Genomic DNA, 24,300 nt, shown 5'->3' with positions numbered 1-24,300 from the left:
ACAGAAATATAAGAGATCTAGACATGATGTCTTTCAGATATAATATTTTTAAGTGTTACTTGCCACAGTAGTGGCAAGACTTTTCAAACAGAGGCAATTATGTTAAAAGGCTCCTTTTAATGAGGCATTTCTCTGTTTTCAATGTAGAGAAGTATTTTTTTTAACTCATTAGTGGTATATAACTTCTGAAAGTCTGGAAGGTTGACTGCAAGTACACAGGTCAAGAAATAACTAGGCTTTTGGCTATTTCAGGAATTATTTCATATATATTAGGTTTCTATCCACTAACATCTGGTAAAGCCATTAAATGCAGGATCTGATCTCTTAAAGTTACTTTCTAATTAGTTCTCTACACACTATGGAATTAAGGATGTCTTCTCTCTACCAGAGAAATTATTCTATAGATCAGTGACAGAAGGTCACATATGTCCAATTAGGTGCTCACTTTTTATAAAAGCTTTTACTAGAAAGTTAATAACCAACTTGCTGTCTACCAAAGCATGAGTTATTAGCAGGCAACTCCTCCACATGTACCACTTTGAAAACCTACTTAGCATACCTCAGGGTGTGATTTAGTAATTTAATGAAATCATTTGGCCTCAAAACTACAGTATTAACAGCTGCAAGCACAAACTCAGCAATTACCACTTCCTGAAGGGAAAAAAGTCACAAGATTCTTCTAATTTCAACATTAAAAAAAAGGAACAGAGAATAGCAGCTTGTATGAATTCTTGTTTGCAGGAAAAATTTACTTCTGCTTCATGCAGTCTGTTTTTTTTTATTATTTATTTCCATCCAACACGTTTTAATTCAAATGTTAAAATAAATAAGCAAAAATATATACACATGTTCAAATTGCTTCTGCTTGTTTTTTTTATTGCCAAGAACTGTAACTGATAAGTTTTTAATCTATAAGCAAGAAGACATTGGAAGGTAAAATTGTTTTCCAGCCTATCCAATGAGGACATTAATTAGGACTAGATCTAATGAGGCTAAAAGCTGTTCCTTTACACTGCACGCTGAATATTTATAGTATAGCTGCCAAGCGATTACAAAATTATTGTAATTAATCACACTGTTAAACAATTACAGAATACCATTTATTAAATATTTGAGGATTTCTACATTTTCAAATATACTGATTTCAATTACAACATAGAATGTAAAGTGTACAGTATTGCATACCAGTACTGAAAATATTCACAAGCCAGATACACTAAAGATTCATATGTCCTTTTATGCTTCAACCTCCATTCCAGAGGACATGCTTCCATGTTGCTAATGGGATCTGCTTGATAACAATCCAAAGCACTGTGGACCAACGCATCTTCATTTTCGTCATGAGTCAGATGCAAACAGCAGAAGGTTGGGTTTTGGATGTATTTGTTTGTTTTTGTTGGTGATTCAGGTTCTCTAGTTTCTGCATCCAAGCACTGCTTTTTAAGATTTATGAAAGCGTGTTCAACATTTTATCCCTCAGATTTTGGAAAGCACTTCAGAATTTGAAACCTTGGGTCAAGTGCTATAGCTGTGTTTAGAAATCTCACACAGATACCTTTTTTGCATTTTCTCAAATCTGCCATGAAAATATTCTTAAAATGAACAGCATGTGCTGGGGCATCTTCATCCCAGACTACTATAACATGAAATATATGGCAGAAAGCATTTGACATACAATTCTCCCTTAGGAATTGAGTTATACATTTAATTATTGGATTTTTTCACATGAATTATCAGCATCTAAGCATGTCCTATGGAATGGTGGCTGAAGCATAAAGGATATGCAAATGTTCAGAACATCTAACACATAAATACCCCTCAACCCCTGCTATAGAAGTGCTATGAGAATGCCGTTTCTTATTTTCAAGTGACATTGTAAAGAAATGGGCAGTATTATCTCCTCCAAACATAAACAAACTTGTTTGTCTTAGCACATCCCTGAACAGAAAATAGGACTGAGTGAACTTACTTGTAGGCTCCAAATTTTTAAATTGTTTTGTTTGGGGGGGTGGGGGCAGTTATGTAATGATCTACTTTTGTAAATTGTACTTTCACAATAAAGAGATCACATTACACTACTTGTATAAGGTAACAGAAAAATACTATTTCTTTTATCATTTTATAGTTCATATATTTGTAATAAAAATAATATAAAGTGGTAAATATATACTTTGTATCCTGTACTGTAAATTGAAAATGTAGAAAAACATCCAAAATATTTAATAAATTTCAATAGGTATTCTATTGTTTAGCAGAACAATTAAAACCGTGATTAGTCATGATTATTTTAATCACAATTAATATTTTGAGTTAATCATGTGAGTTAACTGCAATTAATTGACCGCTCTAATGTATACATTTTTATTGTACATGCCAATGAAGTTTTTCTTTACTTACCATGGTCATCAAGAAGAATATTTTCAGGTTTCAAGTCTCTACAAAACAAACGAAACAAAGAACCAGTTGTCTAAAAGGGAAAAATTATAGCTACTATCAATTGTAGTTTATTGCAAAAACTACAAAATTGCTTTCCTGAGAAAATTGGAACTTAGGTGTGAAGAGACTATAAAAATATCAAGTTTTGCAACTTTAAATTTCTAATTTAAACATGGTGAACTATAGAGTAAGAAGTTTTACAGTAGAGATTGTCAGAAACTGTTCCTCTTTCCTCTCTGCAGAAGACTTTGATTAATCCAAAATAAAATTTCAAGACCCCTCCCCCATACATCATGGATGGCAGGGGTAAGGGGCTGACGGGGAAAATCCCAGGAGGGGCCTGGTTCCCCCAACATTGCACTCACTGGCAATGGTAGGGAAAGTGGAACGAGGTGGCTCCAGCTCGCTCTCCTCTCCAAGCTGCATTGCTCAGGGGAGGGGCAGGACCAGCCTTGCAATCATTAATGAGAATTGGATAGATTTATAATTTAACATGATATCCCTTTTTATGTTTTCAAATTATTTCATTTTTCATAGCATAAAGACAACATACAAACTGAAACAGAAAACTTAACCTAGCTATAATTATCATTAAAAGATAATAACTAAAACCTTATTAACAGACCACAGTAATTATAATAAATAGGGACAATTCTGAATAAAAGAACTAGATGTATTGAACAATTTAGATCAAATTAAAACTGGTAACACATCAAGATTCATATGCGTAAGTTAAGCCATTTCTCAGCAATTCACCTTTATTTTATTGCTGATGACATGCATTTGTTAAGTTTTACTGAGTATTTAACCAGTGAAACAAGCTAGAGGAAGACTATTGAGGGATCAACAAAACAATGTAGTAAGTGCAAAATGTTTGCAAATGAAGATTAAAAACAAACACATAGCAAAAGGTTAAAACTACACAGTTTAAAATAGTGGTTTTCAAATTGTGGTCCACGGACACCAATGGTTCTGCAGATTATATGTCTAATCGATCCATGAAAGGCAACTATGAAAATAAAGTTAAAATCCCAGAAAAGGCATTCTATTTTTCTAATCAATCCAAAGTATACAATTACCCCCACCTACTGGTTAAAACCCCAAAGTGTTGTTGTTATAGAAGCCCACACCCTTTTCTTTTGCTGAGTCAAATGCCATGCGTACATTATAGTTACATTTGGTTCAGTCAGTTTCAGGCCTAACACTAGTGTAGTCAGGGTTCATACACCATCAGTTGAATTTCCAAAGAGGTCCTCAATTTGGACTTTTTTAGGGGTCTGCAAAGTCCCCAAAGTTACAGAGTCTCTGGTTTTGCTGCCACCATTCAGATGCAAAAACACTTTGAGAATCAAAGAAGGAGCATGTTGGAATTTCTTCCTGTGAGACACCCTCAAGATCTTTTAACTCTTCAGTTACTCTTAGTAGTTTGGATATGCAGTCTTGATTATGTGCACACACAATCTCTCCGCTTTCTCGGATATAGGAATCAGATCATGTTCTTAAAAGAGTGATTTTTATTTAAAACCCCACATTTAGTAAAATATTATTTGGTTCCGAGGTGTTCCAGAGCAAACAAAAAATGAATTAAAAATAGAGAGAAGTGCTTCCCTGGAGGACAGCTTGGAAAGCTACAGTATAAGAGGGTAGTAAAGTGTGCTCAGCACAGAGAAGTCCAACAAACACAAAAATAAAGAAAATAACCTGATCACATCTGACTAAACATTCCCTGTTCTACTCATATATCTGTAGTTGCAACACTTAGGCCTTCCCTAGACATGGACATCACTGGATTCCCCATGCCTGGCTGTTTACAGGTCATTAAAGGAGCTCTTTCCTGGCCAATAAAGGAAACAGGAAAGGCTGCTGTTTCCAATTCAAAAAACATACTCTGTTTTCACTGGCTCTCCTGGCCAATTGCCAATTCACTGCCTGCTTCTCTAAGACTTACTAATACTCATTGCCTATGGCAAGGCAATTAGGTCTAAAGAGTTAACAATTACTAAGAAAAAAATTTAGTTACCTGAATGGCTGAACACATCCAGAAAACGGTGCTAACTCCTTCTCCCTTCATTCACCACAGATGTTTTCTAGTTTTATTCCTTAAGGATCACTGAATATCAGACCTTATTTCCAAATGCCTACTTTGTTGACCATTTACATATTAAATAGAAGCAGATTTACAAAATTTTTACAAAAGTATTAGGACTGAACAGAAGACTTTTTCCTGAGAATGCACAAATTGTTAATGCTCCAATATACTAATGTGTATATATCTCTGCTTACTGATTCCCTTGCACATGGAGATGTGCAGAAAGCAATGACGATAGTTTTGATTTTTGTCTGAGATTTAATTCTCCTGGGTTATTTGCAGTGACATTCTGCTGGAATGAGATTATTGCTGAACTTCAAACAGCTTTATGAGACTAATATATCTAAGAAGTTATTTCACCAATTTCTATCTCATAATGTATTATATTGCATAAGGAGAGGCTCAAACCTGAACCAAAACATACAAATTCTAGAATTTAACACAAAACAGGAATCTAACAAATAGGTACAACTCAATTTCTTTCAGGTTAGGTTTTTTTCAGTTTAGGTTAATAATATTAAACAAACTAGGTTCAAACCCTAATCAAATCTCCACAGCTTTTCATTTAACTTCATTTTCCTTTGATTTAAAGGATCCAGCCACAGCTCTGATGAAGGGGCAGCACTACAGAAAAGAGTCTAGCTCATCACAGTTTCTAGCTCGCTTTCTAGGCTCATCTCAAAAGCCACCACAATTTAGCACAATTAGCAGTGCCCGATCTATGACTCTAAGATGTATTCACAGAGTTGGGTGGAAAACAATATAAGAATGGCCATACTGAGTGAGATTAGTGGTTCCATCTTACTTAGTATTCTTTATTCTGATAGTGGCCAGTGACAAAAGTTTCACAGAGAGCAAACAGAACAGGGCAGTTTATAGAATGATCAATCCCCTGTTCTGGCACTCCAAGATTTAGGGACACCCAGAGCTGCACCCCTGACTGTCTTTGGCCAGTAGCCATTGATGGACCTATTCTTTTTGGACCCCATAATGTTTTAGGGCTTCACAATAATATCTTTGGCAATGAGTTCTACAGGTAGCCTGTACATTGTATGAAGTAGTACTTTCATTTTGTTTGTTTTAAACCTGTTGGGTATTCAGTTCATCAGATTACTCCTGGTTCTTGTATTATGTTTTCCACTTTGTTCATATTCATGATTTTATAGACTTCTATCATATCCCACTCTCAGTAAACTCTTTTTTAAACTGAAGCTCCAAAACACTTTGGAGAGTAATATTCGGTCTTAGTGACTTATTACCATTTAATCTTTGTTCAGCAACTAGTGCCAGCTATTGCAAATGTCAATCATATCTATAAATACTCCTTTCACTCAAACTATTTTAAAAAGGAAAAGAAATCAAATGCTGTTCATGAAGAATTGGCATATTGCTTCTTAACTAAGTAAGAAACACACATGTACAGATATAGACAGTAGACCAGGACAATAATAATTTTTAGTATTGTTATTATAAACTGCTAACCCAGTATGTAAGAAACATCAATAGCTATAACTATTACAAAAAGTTGAAGTACTTCTAAAATTAAAAGTGGTATTAGGGGAAGAAAGATTATTTTGAAATGAAGCCACAAGTTTGCCGTTGACTTCTTGTAATACCTTGGACAAGTTATTTGACCATTGCATGTCTCATTTCTTCCCCATGCTCAACATTTTAGCTATGGAGAAGAGTGCTGAGCCCCTTTTTATAATTTTATACAAATACACACAAGTCCAGATTATGCTAGCTGCTTTACAGAACAAATTAAGAGGTAAGATGCCTGACCCAAAGTGTTTACAATTCAGTTTAGCCTCACTCACTGCGGATCTAACATACACTAGACGTTAATGACAGACACAGACAATACAAAATTAAGTCATGTGGTTATTTGGTTATGGTGTGTGCACATCTTAATGGTTCAGTAAATTTAATAAAAAATGTCCTGTGGAAGATAGAGTCTGGGCTAGGAAAGCAACCATGGATTAGGAGAGATATTTTAGATGGGTCGCATGGCAAGGGGAATTCTCCACCATTAAATTTGTACCTGCAGATATCTCCACTTTCTACATCTGAATATTGCTGTCTGTAACACTCATTTCCAGTGAGAATACTTCTGTTATTGTGTAGTAAACAACTATGGATTGATTTTCATTTTAAATATATACTGACTTTTTGGATAAGAATATTTATAAACAGAAGAGGGTATGAGAGGCAACATTTCCAATTCAGAGTAGTCAGGAAAAAAAAGCTACATGGTCATTAACACATATAAATAGGTATACAAAATAACCTAACTACTTTGAAACAAAAAAAGTCAATTTAATCTTATAAAAGCATGCAGAGTTGACAAGTTTCAAGGAATACATGATTATAGTTAAAACTTACCTGTAAACAATTCTCTCTCTGTGTAAGTCCTCCAAGCCGCAGCAAAGCTCTGCAGCATAGAAAACAGCCCTTTCTTCATCAAAGCCAGAATTTCCCATGTTGTAAATGTGAAACTTCAAATCCCCTCCATTCATAATGGTTAATACTAAACATAGGGCATCTTTAGTCTCATAGGTGTAGGATAAACTAACCTAAAGACAAAAAATACTTGCTGATTTATGCATAACCCTGAATGTCATCCCTTTTTTCTAATTCAATCAGTAGATAGCTGATTAGAAAAGAACTAAGTAGGCAATAGTTAATACTGCTAATATTATGTTGCAGATAAGCAGACATTTTTTACTTTTCCAGGGAGTATGGGAAAAGCCAACAAATCATCACCATTGTTAATTTTGTGGCAAAAGATTTGAAACTGACCATTAGGACCAAAACTACAGTGTGATTAAAACTTGTAGAGTAGAATGGCTTATACTCCATGCAACACCATCCCGACACTGGATCACTTATTACCAGTGCCATTCAATTGTCAATTCCAATTATGTGAAGATAATAACTTACACAGAGTACCTTTCAATGAACACTTAGAAATGAATAATCACTGTAAAAAAGTGAGACAGAGAAAAGAGACACTGTAAATTACTCAAGGTCAGAGAGGGTCAATGACAGAACAAGGTATATAACTAAGAATGCCCAAGTTCAAGTCCCTTACTCTAGCCACTTGACTAGTCTTTTTTTTTCTTTTAATACTGGCACCCTCTAATAATGAAATGAAGAACTGCATTAAACCAAGCATATCTCCTCTCATTGGTTGGCTATAGGCACAGTATCCAGAACAAGGCATCAGCAGGGCAAGCAGAGAGTTGAAAAAGCCATAGAGGGCAAAGGAGACAAACTAAATAAAAATACCAAGTAGAAAAAAGCTACATCAGAACAGCCACAGGAATCATAGCATTCTGCATACAAAATATATCTCAAAATGCTTGATTAAATTCAGAGCCAACAGAAACACCGAACACTAATTGTCCAACAAGTGAAACACTCAGTCATGATGTGAATCCTAAACACCTGAAGTATGTCTATACTGCAATTAACAGCCTGTGCCATCTGACTCAGAGTCATGGGGCTTACTTTGTGAGGCTGGAGCCCAGGCTCTAGGAAAGGAGTAGGCAAGATGTGTCCCATCGGTCAAATGCAGCCCACCAACTCTTTAAATCCAACCTGCAGCCCACCCCTCCAGGACCCTCAGGCATGGAGTAGCCTCACACCATGAAGCGACTGGCTCTCAGCAAATTCACATGGGAAAGTAGAGGCTTCACACACTGCCTTCACCTCCAGCACAATCTCTCAGCTCCCATTGGCTGAGAGACTGTGCTGGGGGCAGAAGCAGCATGTGAAACCTTCCCTCCCCACCCCCCACACAGCACAGAGAGAGCCACATGAAACAGCCAGCAGGACTTGAGCCTGGGGCTGTGGCAGGCAGGACGCCTGCCTGAGGGTTCTGCTGAGCTGCTGGCCAGCAACCACCTAAGTAAATGCCTGCCAGCCAAATCCTACATCTGACACCACATCTCATTTCATATCCCAACTCCTTACCCCAAGTTATCACCCCTTTCTGCCCCAGCTCACCATTCAAACCCTCTGCACCCCCTCTCTCCCAGGTCACAACTCCCTCCCAGACCCTGCAACTCTTCCCACACTCCTCCCCCACACCAGATTCCTCTTCTGCACCCATATCACCACCTGGACCCTGCACTCCAATCCCCTGCCTCAGATCACAACCCCTTTCTTTTCTCAAACTCCCTCTGACTCCCCTCTCTCTTCTGCACCCCAATCCTCTATCCTTAGCTCCCTTCTACACCTGGCCTCTGTCCCAGACCCTCTCCATTTAAAAGTGCAGCCCTTGACCACTTACCAACATTTTAGAGTGGCCTCCTAATAAAAAATTATTGCCCAATCTTGCTCTGAGACCCTGCAAGCTGAAAGAGTCCCAGAGCCTGAGTGCCATCATGAACCCAGAAGTCTGCTATAATGAAACAGCCCTTTAGCCCAAGCTCTGGAAGCCGGAGTCAACTAGCACAGGCCAAATGCAGGTATCTAACTGCAGTGTGGACAGAGCCACAGATAAAAAAGGATTATGTGCTTTCAGAGATTTTTCAAGAGATTAAAAAAAGAAAGTTGATGAGATAAAGAAATACAGGAATGCTGTTCCAGACCACACAACTGAAGAAGGAAGCCTAGTACCTGTGGCAAGATTGTGCGAGAAGAAATAAGACTGGAGAGATAGCCTGTGGCTATTTCAAGACTACAATTCCTGCTCAGGCCAATACTCAAGTTAATTAACTGGCAATTATGCTCCACAAACATTTGTTTCAGTAAACAGAACATTGTGGCTTACCCTAGAACTTACATGGTCAGAGTTCAACAAATCAAGCAATCTACTCGCCCGTGGTGAGTAGATTTTAGCCCGCCCGGGCAGTGCAATCTGCGCGTGCACTTCTGCGCAGCTGGCAACCAGGACTCACCACCACTTGGTGAGCCCTGCACGTGGTCTTCATTGGTATTTATAAAAGTTTTAAGCAATTAACTGGCAGTTGATTAACTTGCATTATTAGAGTAAAATCTCTAGTCTAGATATATTCTGTGTGAGGAAAAAGTCTGTGGAAATAATTAAAACATGCAGAAGGCAGTTTGGAACAGGTTTCTAGTCAATGTATCTGTACAGTGGCACTTTCCCTACAAAAACTGTCTCTCATTCATATTCCTAATCCTGCCCATGTGCTGTAGGATGTGTTGATTTAGGGATTTAAAATCCCATTTAGTCAGTTATCTGGTTAAACAGAGTTCAACTGGTTAACCACTTAAATGGGAGTGTGTGGGCTGTTATCTGGCCCCCTGACATGGGCAGGGAGTTCTCTGGCCAGACTGTAGTATTCCTCACTCGTGGTGGGCCCCATCAGGTTGGAGCAGCCCCCTGCTCACTGTAACCTAAGTATAACCTGGTAAGAGTGACGCTTACCAATTAACCATTCATATCCCTAGTTGATATCAGTGCATGCTTGGGAAGCCCAGCAATTCCTTATTTCCTCAAGGTGGCAGCAAGATGGAATATTTTCTCTCACATGCAGCAAATAAACTCTGAGATGTTGTCCTACACAAAGGCGAATGACTAACAGAGGTACAGATGGACAGGCTGATAAATCTATGCAACTGAAAAACTAAGAAAGAACCAAGTTGCAGCCACATACACACAGGGCTGGAATGCGATTAAGTAGAGTTGACACGTGATAAATCCACATGATTAGAAGCAGTGTATTAAATAGGGACAAAGTCAAATGCAGAGTCAGTCATGTTAAATTAAGCTGCTCTATTTCCACAAGACAAATGCTACTCCTAAGTGATATAGTCTGAACTGCCTTCTAATTTCACTCCTCCTTCTCCTGGGAAATTCTATAGGACACATTTTCTCAGAGACAGAATGGTGGCCCCCTTATCAATGTTTAAGCAGATTCAATATTGATAATTTCTCTCATGCATGAGTTAGTCTTTAAAGTTAACGGGCCTTCATTTCAAAGGACTTGAACATGTTAGCTTTTATAGCTAGCTATGTGCTCATTACCATGAACAGATGGGATTAGCATTGGCCACAGAACAGGAAGAGAGTCAATATGATTAAAAGATTAAAGCCAAAGGGACCATTATGATTATTTAGTCTGCTCTCTGGCATAAAAAATGCTATAGAATTTTTCTGTGCGATTCCTGTGTGAAGCCCAGTAAAATGTGTTAGAGCAAGAGCTTCTCTTTTAGAAAAGTATATTTAGTCCTGTCAAAAGACAGAGGATCTATCACACCCTTTGGAAAGTTGTTCTAATAGTAAATTATGCTCACTTAAGTTGCATTTTGTTTCTAGTCTGAAGTTGTCTAGCTTCAGTTTCCAGTCATTATATTATATATACCTGGTCTACTAAGTTAAAAAGCAGTTTTCCCCCATGTATATATACACACATTTTAAATGTGATCAAGATCCCTTTCAAACCTTTTCTTGGATAAACTAAACTGATTGAGCATCTTTAATCTCTCACAATAAGGGTCCTTTTTGAATTTTCTCCACTTTGCCAACATTCTTTTAAAAAAAAAAAAAAAGAGTTGAAACCAGACTGGACACAGTATTCTGATAATCAGAGCAGATAAAAATATTTTTTAATTTGAAAACTGGATTTGTTTAAAAAGAAATTAATTACTTTTCTAAAAAAAGGTGCTGCTCATGGAACTCCACCATTCCCCACTCCATATTCTTCACCTACCAGTCTTGGGGATGGGAAGCTTGAAATCCGTGTCTTTCAGCAAGGTAGGAGCTTTTGCCCAGTGGGGAGGGAATGTTGGAGTTACACCTGCCAGGGCTCAGGCTTCAGCACTAGTGGGGTAAAGCTCTGAGCCCCATAGGGGCCTCTGAGAGGCAGATATCCTGAGTCCTGGCAGGTACACTCCAGCTCTCAAACTTCTGAGGACTGTCATATGTCGTCTTATGTGGCTCAGAAGATCAGTAAGTTTGCCAATTTTGTTGTAAGTTGAATTTAAGATTAAAAACATGTTTTGACAAACTTTTTCCCTGATGTATCCAACATATTTAAGGTAGTTTTATCTATCTAGAGAACTTTTAGCAAAAACAGCAGGTGCATGACAACAGTTAGTACATGGCACATTGGAGCATTGTAGATTTACATCCCAGCTTGCTGCATACTAACTGTTCACCTAGACATAAAAAACAAATGCTAACCACACTTTAAAAATGCAGGCTCTGTGCAATTCCAATTGAATTCCAATTTCTATCTTGACATGAATGAATTTTAAAAGCCTTCTGCTAAAAATAAGTATCATTCATTATTCTAACATAATAAAATGCAAATATACCATTTAACACTTTGCATAAATGTATGTTAAGCTATATAATTACTTAAATACGTGTATATAAATCTAAAGCTAGATTCATTAAGACTTAGGTCCTAGAAAAAAAAATCACAAGAATAAACAATGGGATCCACAAAGCCTGAGTTAGGCATTCAAGCTCTCAGTACAATGAATAGGAAAAGAAGTGCCTTATACCAGAGATATCCCCAGAGGAGAGCAGGACTTGGGGTGGAAGTAACAGATGTGTCATTTCTGGGACCTCCATACCAGCCAGTCACACAAGGCCTGGCTCTGCCTTAGACTATGATACACAAATCAGCCTGCTAATTCAGGGCAATAGAAAGAGGCCTATCTCTGTGATTCTCAGCAGTGAACCCTTTCTGGAAGGCAAGCACCTAAGCCATTTTTTCCAAAAAGCCTTGGGGAAGGAGGACCACCTCCCTTATAACTTTTAGTTCAACTGAGAATGTGGGAGAGCTCCAATTCAAATGACCCTTACACATAGTTAAGAGATGGGAATCTACCATCTAGCCTAGCCAGACGGAAATAAAAACACCAGCATGAGAATGAGTTCACAGCCTGGATTAGGAATGTTAAATTGTGAATAATTGACTTATCAAATTGTCAATGCATTTTGCATTGACTATTTGAGTCCATAGGGCACCTAGGGCTGTTGCTACACTTCAAAGGCAAAAGTGCCGCTGTGGACTCCGCTGCTGATCTTGGGCTACACGTGGCAGTGCTGCGAGGAGCCCGGTGTCAGGCTCCTCATTGCATTTGAAAGCGGCAGTACCACATGGAACCCGTGAAGCCCAGGAACATCAGGCTCATGTGGCTTTTCAAAGCAGTAGCACCACATGGGGTCAGTGGGGGAGTCCCCAGCTGCTCTCAGGCTCCACGCAGTGCTGCCACTTTGAAACATCATGTGCAGCCTGGGGACAGACACTGGGCACACTGTGCTACAGACTGAACCTCTTAGCCAGGACTCTCTGGTCTGACAACATCCCTGGTCGGAAGGACTAAGGATGTAAAAAGTAGTCAAATAATTGACTACCTAATAAGCTTACATTTATTGGGTAGCTGAGTCAACTACTTGAATTGCCCCCACTCCACCCTTGCTGCCTCTGTATCAGAGGCAGCAAGGGAGGGGGAAAGGAGCAGGAGCTGGTGCTTGGGGGAACGAGCTTAAAAGCCAGTGCACACAGTGCAGAGGGGAAGGGGAACAGGAGAGTCAGAAGCACAATGGGGATTGGAGGATGATGCAATCCCCACTCGCATTGGGTTCCCATTGCGCTTCCCCCTAGTTATCAACTAATCGAGTAGTTGATCAACTAATTGAGCTACTCGATTAGCTGATTAATAAAAATGTAATATCCCTACGAGGGACCAGAAATGTTCCAGGACCAGAGAGTCCCGTGGAGGGCTGGTAGCCCTGCAGCAGGGCTGGAACTCAGTAGCGAGGCTGCCCTGTGCCAGTGAAACCAGGAGCCCAGCAACAGGGCTGCCACCCGGTGACAACACTACGGGGGTAGTTTGGGAGGGCCAGTAGGCAGCGAGGATGCCTGGTGGGCTAAAGCCCAACAGCAGGGGAGCCGCCTGGCAGCAAAACTGCCCAGTAAGATCGGGAGTCCGACCGCGGGGCTGCCTGGCAGTGGGGCCAGGAACCTAGAGTGGGGCTGCCAAGTGGCACAGCAAAGAGCCCAGCAGTCCTGCTGCCACCCAGTGGAGAGCTGTCTAGTGAGGTTGGGAGGCAACAGAGCTGAAGCTTAAGTGGGGCTGCCACCTGATGGTACACCTGGACGCCAGCAGGGGGCGCTGATCCACTAAGGGCTGTGACAACCCCATCACTGCAAGCACAATGAGACTGGGAGCCCTGAACTGAGGGTCCGGTGGCAGGGGAAAGCCGGCTGGGAGGCTGGCAGCAAGGCTATGGATGGAGGGAGCCAGTAGAAGGGAGGAGCCAGAAAAGACCTTCCCTGATCTGACAAAATCCCTCATCTGGGACTGGTCAGGCCCCAAAGGTGCTAGACCAGAGACGTTCAACCTGTAGTCCCGTTTTTTATTAGGGGGCTAGGAAGGAATTTTTCCCCTCACACTGCCAGATTGGCCCAGGTGGACTGTGGTTTCCCAACACAATTTCCCCATGGGTAATTAGGGACCCAATGGGACAGGTAAAAAGGTTAGGTTAAGATGTCACAGCTTAGAAGGTAGCAGGTGTCCAGGGTAGATACTCATCCTATGGGGATGATAAACCAATTAGCTAATAAACCAGAGTTGGAAAGGGATTTAAGGGAAGATTTCCCAAAAGGCAGCCTACAAATGAGGACTGAGGCTCCTAACGTCTAATACAGTGGGGAAACAACCCCCTGTTTTTCCAGCCTCCCTTAATGTCAATATGAGAGGCAGGCAGCAGGATCCCAGCAACAGCCTGGGACTCAGTGAGGAAAGGGAAATCCCAGATAGATGAAAGAATGAAGACCTGAACTGTATGATTTATTGCTGGGTAATTCCAGATAAATGAATACAACTGCCATCTAAGTAATACAGTTGCCACTTAATTAAACTCGTCTGCATCATCATCCAGAAAAGCCAGGATAAAGAGGAAGTTGTTTTCCTAAAGTAAAGTTCAAAATAGTACAAATATAAAACCAGATTTAAATCAATGAATTAAAATCAAGGTTTCTTGCTTTCTAATTAAAATCATGATTCAAATTGGTGATTTAAAATCTAATCTATTTAAATCAATCCAACCTGTCAGTAATCAGTCATGTCACATAACATAGTAATATTGCCTTCCTACTTCAACTTGACCTATCCCTGCTCTTTTAACAACCACATCACACAGGGAGCGTTAGAGTAAGATTACTTTTATTCTTTTGAAGAAATGTTGAATTAAACTCCCTTCAGCATTTTAAAACTTTTATACATGGAAGAGTGTTACTGTACAATCAGATGTAGCAAGAGCAAACAAAGTTTCAGTTTTAATATCCAGTGCAGCTTTATAACTTATAATTGTGGGGAAATTGTGTATTGTGAGCCTTGTCTTCACATGAAGATAAACATTATCCTTTATAAAAGATGCTATTTATGTATGGCTTAAGATGCTAATGAGTTTTCTCTGGCCAGCATGATTTCCCTTCTTTGGATACCAAAATGTTATGTTTGTTTAGAATAAATTCCATCTTCTCCTTCGCAGAATCTATGAAAGCAAAAACTTAGAATCTCATGCTTTATAATTCTCTGTAACAAAGAAAATACATCTATTAATGGATTTTAACTAGACATTTACCTAAAGCTAATATTTAAATAATAGCAAGTCAATGATAAAAATAAACGATAAACTGTTTGACATATATTCCTTGAGTGTTTTAGGCCATCACATCAGTTAGTTAGTGATCTGGTCTCTAAGTTGGTCATAATTTATTGGGAAATATCATGGTGAAAGAGCTGAAATATGGAAATGTTGCTCACTTTAAAACCATTAGCACTCATACTCTTTATATCATACTTTACATAGCTTTTCAAATCTTCCTCTCTAATCCCTTCAACTTTAATGAACAGGCAATAAGAACTTTGACATCCAAATTGCAATAGAGCAAATACTTTTAAGGATTCTCCTAGCATGTGTATGGCATTATAGCAATGAAAGAGGTTGAAATATCTACAGACAGAAAAACATACATTTAAAAACTCATCAGAAAATTAAGTGATATTATAGACCAGCAGTGAATTATAATTCTCACTAGTCTGGTATATTGTACCACACTATGTTTTCATTGACATCCTGGTTCTCATTAAATCTGCGCTTGGACTCTGTAGCTCTCCGCATGGCATTTCCCCAGATCTTGGGATCAGCTGGGGAATCCGCAGCTGACCTCGGGCTCTGCATGGTGCTGCACAGCTGACCCAGGGATCAACTGTGCAGCACTGCCACTTTGAAGTACCTCCTCTTTGCTGCCTTTTTCTGATAGAGGCAGCAAGGGGAGAGAATCGACTAGTCAACAGACTATCTGATAAGCATTTGCTTATTGGAGAGTCAACTAGTCCTTAACATCCTTACTTTAAATCACTTCTGGAGCACCATGTAGTGAGCTCCAGGTGGCTCTACGCGCTGAGGGCCGGAGCAGGGCACCACACTGCAGGGAGCACTGAGGTCTGAGGTGGGTTGGCTAAGCACTGTGCCGGCCCCTTCAAATATAAAAGAGTACTGTTGTCCAACTGCCACTGGAAGAGACAGGAATAAAGAAATGCCTACGAGACACAAACGCGTATATTTCACAAGGGCAGAAATAAATACTTACTACAAATCTACTGTTCACTTTTTCTAAAATTCTTTTTTCATTTAATGCCATTGATTCGCCTTTTCTCTTCTTTATTCTTTTTTTTTCTAGCTTTTTACAAGCATACATTTTTCCTGTTGCCCTCACTTGGCAAGCACACACCTAATAGAAAGAGGAAAGATGTGCCAAATGTATCAGGTTTTACACTGGAATAAATACAGTTTTCTCTTTTTTAACTCCCTTGGGTACTTTGGGAACAAATAAAATAAGAGAACCAATTCAACTGTTTCATGGATGCATACGCTGGGTTGTTTGGTTTGGGGTTTTCGTTTTTTTTTTTTAAACAGAAAACAATGGAAAACTGTTGTATAAACCAACTGTCTTGTTAGATGCAAGTGTTTAAGAGTATAAAATGCTGTTTTTTCAGTTTGGCAAATTGGTGATTTACAATTGATCCAGTCAAATCTGTTATTTATTCACAGAATGAAGAGCATAAATTACCTTTCCCACAAATGCCCTTTAAGGATTCACAAACAAATAGATATCTCACCTCTCCAAATCCTCCTTTGCCTAGTACTCGGTAGTGTCTAAATGTCTTCTTGGTTACTGGTTGCCTAATTGACAGAATGGAATAATTACTAATCTCATTTACATTGTTTTCTTTTTTTCAGAGCCGTTTGTTTCTGTTTCTTCCCTCATCCTATATATCTTCCATGACCACCAGACAATTCAATGTCTTTCCTCCTGCTGAATGACTAAAAGGATTAGAATACAAACTGAATACCAAAAGGAAAGGGTGTTTTTGCTTATAGGCACTGGCTCCCCGTTATGGGCAGCACGCATTTACAACAAGCAGAATGAACAAAAATGTAGGGTCTATGCTACCACTACACATGTTAGTTGTTGTTCTCATGCATGTTTGTGAGGAAACAATGTTTTCAACAGGGATTTTCTAGTGTTCATCACTGACTCAACTCTGTTCCCAATTAAGCTTTTATCACCTTGTTTGTTCTGTTTTTCAGAGGTATTTGGTCTAATGATCTATAAATAAGTTTCCTAGTTTTCCTCCTGTGTCTACCTCTAACTTGCTTAAACCAAGAGTCTTCTAGTAGTAGAAGCCTGCAGCGAAAGTCATGGTTAGGCACCTAGGAGCCCAAAGGAGCAGGACTGATTGTCAAAAGTCCTGAAAATCCAGCAACTGCTACTGACATCATGCAGCTTCTAGGTGACAGCTCTTCTGAAAAATCAGGTCACTTCTTTAATGGCTTAAAATTTGGATTTAGGACCCTGAACACAGCCCTCTATTTTTAAAATCTTGGTCTTTATGATTAGGCAAATCACTTAACTTATGCCTCAATTTTCCAACCTGTAAAACCAGTTAATTACCTTACCATATAGAGGGCTGTAATGATTAATAGAATTGTATTATAAACAGCACCCAAGGTCCCAATCAAGCTCAGAACCCCACTGGGGTCTAGGAATTACAAACACACAAAGATTTGTAAACATTTAGCGTAATTAAATGTAAAATGCTCTGAGATCTTTTAGGTGGATTTAATTATTAATACCATGTCTACTACAACTCTGTCGTTTGTTATTTCCTTTGCCCATTACATCTTTTCTTTTCCCTGTCTTTGGGGCAGGGAATGTCATTTACTATATTTGTACAATTGAACCCCAAGTTGGCTGGCTTTTATGAAGTACTGCAGTGAGTGTTAAATAAAACATGCCTTACCTTTCCAACCATTTCCACTGTAAAAAACGGGAGAAATAGATGCTTCGTTGGTAAGCCTCAAATGGTTCTCCACTTAAATAATCATGAACAACCCTGCAAAAGCAATCCAAGTTTATATTGAGCTATAAGGGATGAGAAGTTGCCACTTGATATATCTGAATGGATGTCAAATGAATTAACCCGTAGGGAAGGTAGAGTGAACATACTACAGCACTTACACAATGAGTTTGCCATAGTTTTACGGTGCCTGCCTCAGAGAGAGAGCAAATAGTACAATTCAATTGAGAACTAGGTCTGTTGTGTCACCAGTGAATGCTGGAACCTTTAAAATAATTCTTGAGGAATTAGAGATCAAATCAACTGACTAGTCAGAGCTAATTTTAAGTTGACACAGGAAGTGAAACATCCCCCCACAAACATGGCCTGTTTGGGGATTGCATAGAGGCCTGCATTTCCTTCCCCTGTCGACCGTAACAAAATCCAATTCTGGGACAAGAGGTGAGCATGTCAGGAGTGGAGACAAAAACAGAAGCACTTTTCAGCAGCTTTCCAAGGCTAGCCTGATCAGAGGCATGTGCCTTACTTTAAGAGCTGATATCACTGTCCTATCAGGAGCATAGATGCAGACATTTTAAAAGATGTCTGTACATCAACAGTCTGGTATTACTGAAAGAGGGATGAGATTGCACTTTAGCTAAATCAAAAGACCCTGAAGCACTCCAATTGTGCATCTACATTTTACCCACACAAATTCCTTTCCCAGAAATTCTCCATCACTTATACCTTTCCCAGAGATAGCATCTAACCTCTGCCCACAATTGTTTTTAGAAGCATCACTCAACAGTACAATTACCAGCTTCCCACCTACTTCTGGTAGCTGTGTAGTCAGTGGAATGAGTTTTCAGACCCACCCCAGCAGATACTAAATATCAACTATTATTTTACCATTAGTATCATTGATAGCTACAGTTTCTCTTCTATGAAAACATCTCAAACAACTGGGACACAGTTCATCAGATTACATTACAACTGACAAAAAATGTCATCGCAATGTTAGATCTCTGAAGACTCACTAGACCGGAGGTCAGCAACCTTTTCAAACCAAAGAGCCAAACTACATTAAAATTCGGAACAAGTGATCAACAAAAGAGCCATATAAGAATGCCCATTTACATAACTGCAAATATACAATGCAATATTATTAATAATTCACATAATGATTAATAATAGCATAAGTTGAAACACTGTACTCACAGACTAATTAATGGGACTTCTGTTGCTGCATCTGTTTGCACATTTCTTTAAAGTTTATGTCATAACTGGTCAAATCCAACTTCATTCATGCATTCAGGCTGTCTTCTGTCAATCTTATGGTAGAGGGCTGGTAATGTAGGGGTGCAGGAGTCTGGGTTCGGGTGCATGAGGGGCTCAGGGCAGGAGAATGGGGTGAACTATGGACTCAGCGCACAAGGTTGGGGTGTGTGGAGTTGCAGGAGTGTTATGACTGGGGATGTGGGGGTGCAGGAGTCTGGGGATGTGGGGATATGAGGGGCTCAGATCAGGGGTTCAGGTGTATGATGGACTCAGGGTTGGCATGTGTGGGGGTGCAGGAGTGTTATGATGCTGCAGTCAGATGAGGGCTTAGCCTCAATTGGGGGCTTGTTGGCCAAGCTTCATTTAAAATATATATATTATGTCCAGCACAAAAGGTTTCAACATTGTCTTGATTTATGGCAGGAGTTGGGAACTTTTTTGGGGTTGGAGGCCACTGATGCACACAAAAATCAACCACCTAAGAGGCAAAAAAACCCCTCTAATAACCCCCAAACCTCACTGATGTGACCTCCCAACTGAAACATCTCTGCATCTGGAGCACCAGGGGCATTAGTGGAGAGTGGGGCAGGGAGGACTGAGGTTCAAGGCCTTAGGCCAGATTTACTCTTCTGCGGTTCCAGGGTTAGTGGATTTTGTAGGGCCCCCTTAGGCTCTGAGGGGGGGGCAAAATTGAGGGGTTAAGAATGTGGGACAGGGCTGCCAGTGAATGGGATAGGGTTGGGAGTGCAGAATCTGGTGGGAGGAAGTAAGGTGTTGGAGGGGGTGCAGGTGAGAGGTCTGGCCAGGGGGCAGGTTGCTTGGCAAGGTGGCAGGAGGCTGACTGCCTGGCCAGGGGGTGCCTGGGAAGTGGGTGGGGTGGGGGATTCCGGCCAGGGGACAGAGGGGGATGTCTGGCCAGAGGGTTGGGGTCAGGAGGGCAGGGGATGTCTGGCCAGAGGGTTGGGGTCAGGAGGGATTTTGGCTAGGAGGGTAAGGGTAGGGGGTGTCTGGCTGGGAAGATTTTGGCCAGGAGGCATCTGGCCAGGGGGATTTTGGCAAGGGTTCAGGGCAAGACAGCAAACTGAGAAGGGAGGGGGAGACTGCCACTCGGTATGTGTGGTGACGGGGGCACAGTCCTCCCTAATCCACCACCTCCCGGTCCAGGGCCCTAGCAGTGGCAGGTTTGGCAGCCTATGGGGTCAGTGGGGATCTGGCCCACAACCTGCTGACGCACTCTAAATCGTTATCGGATCAGCCTGACAGTTGTCAGGCTTTCCCTGGGCCACTGCCTAACTCCCCCGCAGAATCTACCTGGCTCCATAGTTCTCGGGGTTATGGTAGCCTGCACACTGGGGTAGGGTGTAGAAGGTCTCCTCTTCGGAGCAAGGGCCTGGTGGTCTGGGCCAGTCCTCACCCTCTGAAAGGTCCTCAAGGCCCTCCTGGCTTGGCTCAGTGAGCAGGGCAAGCCTCTGCTTCCTCCGGCAGCTGGGGACTTACTGTGCTCCTGGGCTGGGCTTTTATCCACCTGCTCCGCCTGTTGGCCTCCGTGAAGTTAAAAGGACAGGACCCAGTTTGGCCTATCCGGGCTCAGAGAGGGGGTTCTTCCCCCCAAGGGTCAGTGAGCAGCCACCTCTGTTTGCTACATCTCCTCATATGGAAGCCATTCCAAATCCTTAATCACTTTTGGTGCCCTTTTTTGAACTTTTTAAGAAAAGATGCCAAGATATCTTTTTTGAGATAAGGCAACCACATCTGCACACAGTATTCAAGATGTGGGCATACCACTGATTAATAAAGAAGCAATAAGATATTCTGTCTTACTCTTTATCTCCTTTTTAATGATTTCTAACATTCAGCTTGTTTTTTTGACAGCTGCTGCACATTGAATTGATGTTTTCAGAGAACTATCCACAATAGACTCCAAGATCTCTCTAATTTAGTCTGCACCGTTTTATACAAATAATTAGTATTCTGTTGTCCACTGTGCATTACTTTGCAATTATCAACATTAAAATTCATCTGCCATTTCGTTGTCCAGCCACCAACTTTTGTGAGATCCTTTTGAAGCTCTTCACAGTCTACTTTGGAGTTAACTATCTTGAGCAGTTTGGTAACATCTGCATATTTTGCCACCTCACTGTAAACCCCTTTCTCTAGATCATGTTCTCCAGAATATGTAGAATAAGATTGGTCCCAATACAGACCAGTGTGGGACACCACTGGTTACCTCTCTCCATTTTGAAAAATGACCTTTTATTCCATCCTGTTTTTTCCCCTATCTTTTAACCAGTTATCAGTCCATCAAAGGACATTCTGTCTTATCCCATGGCAACTTCATTTGCTTAAAAGCTTTTGGTGAGGGACCTTGTGAAAGGCTTTCTGGAAGTTTAAGTACACTATATCCAATGGAGTCCCCTTGTCCACATACTTGCCGACTCCCTCAAAGAATTCTAGTAGATTGGTGAGGCATGATTTCCCTTTACAAAAACAATGTTGATTCTTCCCTAACAAACTGAGTTTGACAATTCTGTTCTTTAGAGTCAAATTGGTTGAAACTATAGTAAAGTGCAAATCTCATCAGTTTTACAAGTGGAATCTTGACTGAATCCTCCTTAAAATGGAGATGCAAACAGTAACAGCTACAGAACTTCCAGAAACCAAAAAAATCTATTTTTAGCTTGATAAACATTGTTTCGGTCTATATGTATTCAGCTCTCGCATTGTATTAGTGTTCCAGATTCTATCTTTAGACATATTTGCACAACTCCCACTATAGTCAAAGACACAATAATATCAACTTTTGTTACAGAACAGAAGCAACTCTAAGAACAACATGAGGGCTGTGCACAGCACACAGGAAAACAAAGAGCACTAGATTCTTAGTTGTAGCCTCAGCAGAATTTCATCTGATAGTTTCTCTTTAAACTTTCCCTATCATCTCCATGGAAATACAGTTTTCAATGTACTTTTGGCCAACATTTTTAGTCACTCATCACATACCTAGTGCAGTCATTAAAAAGATCTTTGCAAGGGTTCTGCTCCAGTCTTGTTTTACATTCATTCACTGTATGCTGAGGTATTTCCGGTAAGTGGGCTGCAGACTTTATATGATTCAAACAAAAAACAATAATAAAAACAATTAGTAATCTAACAAACATGAAGTATCACAAAAATAGAGCTATATGTAACCCTCAAGAGATCAGCTAGTCTAACCCCTAAACTGAGTCAAAACCAAATTTACACAGACCATCCCTAATGGATCTTTGTGTAACTAGTTCTTAAAAACCATCAGTGATGGGGATTTCCACAACCTCCCTTGGTAACCTAGTCGAGCAGGTTATTAACCTACAAAGTATAATTACATAAGTTTATAATTACAAAGTTTTTTCCTAAAACCTCCCTGGCTGAATATTAAGCCCATTACTTCCTCTCCTACCACCAATGGATGTGGAGAACTGATCACCAATCCTTTTTATAATCAGGCCTTGCAACTCTTGAAGACTTATAAAGGTCTCCTCCTTAGTCTTCTTTCCTCAAGACTAAAACATGCCCCTTTTTTTTTAACCTTTGCCCACAGGCCTGTTTTTATAAGACCCTTAATTTTGTTGCTCTGGACTATCTCCAGTTTATCCATATCTTTCCTAAGGTGTGGAACCCAAAACTGGACTCCAGCAAAAGTTTCACTATTGTTGAAGACAACTCGGACAGTTATCACCCATGTCTTACACATGACACTTCTTTTAATACAGGGTATTATCTTTTTTTCTCAGCTGCATCATATTATTGGTGCATGCTTTATTTCTGATCCACCATGCTCCTATACTCCCTAGTGCGTTTTTTTTTTCAGTAGCAGCCTTACCTAACCAATAATTCCCCATTTTCTATTTGTGCATTTGATTTTTGTTTCCTAAGGCTATGCTTTCATTTACAACAGCTTGTATTGCATGCACTGAGCACAGGTACAAACTGTAGTGCAGAAAGTGAGGTACAGCTTAGATGAGTTCAGTACAGACATGCCAGATTAAGATCTTTCAACTAGTTTTGCACTCCCACCTTTATAATTATTTCATCTAAACTTCATTTCCCCAGTTTGCTTTATGGAGTAGGTCACGAGGGATTGTGTAATAGACATACAACATGTCTGCTGCTTCCATCTATTTACTAGGCCAATAATCCTGTCAGATTGGTTTGGCATGATTTGTTCTTGACAAATTCATGTTGGCTTATTATCCTATTATTCTATAGGTGCCTACAAAATGATTGTTTAATAATTTGTTCCACTATCATTCCAGGAACTTTAGTTAAGCTGACTGAACTATAATTCCCCAAATTCATGTTTGCCTTTCTCCAGTCCTCAGGACTTTACCCATATTTTATGAGTTCTCAAAGATAATTGCTAACACAGTTACAAGACTGCTGCAACTAGTTTCCTAAGTACCCTAGGCTGAATTTTATCAGGCCTGCCAATTTGACTACATCTAATTCATCTAAATATTCTTTAACCTTATCCTTCCTTAATCTGTCTGGTTTCTTCCCCTTTACTGTTAATATTACTAAATTGTGTTATGCATCTGATCACAATTAACATTTTAATAAAGGCTGAAGCAAAACAAGTCTGAGAGGGGTAGCCATGTTAGCTTGTATCTGCAAAAACAAGGAGTCCTGTGGTATCTTAAAGATTAACAGTTATTGGGCATACTCTTTCATTGGTAAAAACCACTTTTTCAGATGCATGGAGAAAAATACCCATTAAATACCTCAGCCTTCCTGATGTCACCAGTAACTCTCCTTTCTGAGGACCTACACTTTCCTTCATTTTCCCTCACTCCTAAAGTATTGAAAGATTTCTTTTTCCCTGTTATGTTCCTTGCTAGGTACAATTAATTTTGTACCTTAGCTTTGCCAAATGTGTCCCTTCATACGTATGTTATTTTTTTCTATACTCCTTGATAATACACCCATGTTTCTAGTTTTGTAGGATAGGTTTTTCAATTTCAGGTCATGGAAGAGCTCTTTATACAGCCATTTTGGCTTCTAACTATTCTTCCTATCCCTTCTTCACATTGGGATAGTCTGCAGTTGTACCTTTAATTTCTCTCTTTGGGAAACTGTCAGCTCCCCTGATCTATTTTATCACTTAGTTTTTCTTCCCATGGGAC

At 39.9% G+C, this 24,300-nt stretch overlaps 1 protein-coding gene across 3 annotated transcripts in view; it reads right to left on the bottom strand.

The window, feature by feature from the left end:
• The window catches only part of GRK4 (G protein-coupled receptor kinase 4), a 95,325-nt gene that overhangs the window by 29,134 nt on the left and 41,891 nt on the right, over window positions 1–24,300 (bottom strand). For 2 of the 3 annotated variants that reach the window (XM_006128265.5, XM_025187342.3), the window contains exons 5-10: window positions 22,142–22,242; window positions 17,828–17,920; window positions 16,643–16,706; window positions 16,114–16,254; window positions 6,908–7,098; window positions 2,398–2,435 (exon numbers count right to left, since the gene is read on the bottom strand). In XM_006128265.5, the coding sequence (XP_006128327.2) occupies window positions 2,398–2,435; window positions 6,908–7,098; window positions 16,114–16,254; window positions 16,643–16,706; window positions 17,828–17,920; window positions 22,142–22,242 (628 nt within the window). The remainder of the gene's footprint in view (window positions 1–2,397; window positions 2,436–6,907; window positions 7,099–16,113; window positions 16,255–16,642; window positions 16,707–17,827; window positions 17,921–22,141; window positions 22,243–24,300) is intronic. The other variant, XM_075930838.2, reaches the window with a different exon arrangement.

Source organism: Pelodiscus sinensis, chromosome 4 (assembly GCF_052426305.1).
Source record: "Pelodiscus sinensis isolate ZL-2025 chromosome 4, ASM5242630v1, whole genome shotgun sequence".
NCBI classification, from domain to species: domain Eukaryota; kingdom Metazoa; phylum Chordata; order Testudines; family Trionychidae; genus Pelodiscus; species Pelodiscus sinensis.
The sequence above is the reverse complement of the archived record's forward strand: the minus strand, read 5'-3'. Positions and strand labels throughout refer to the sequence as shown.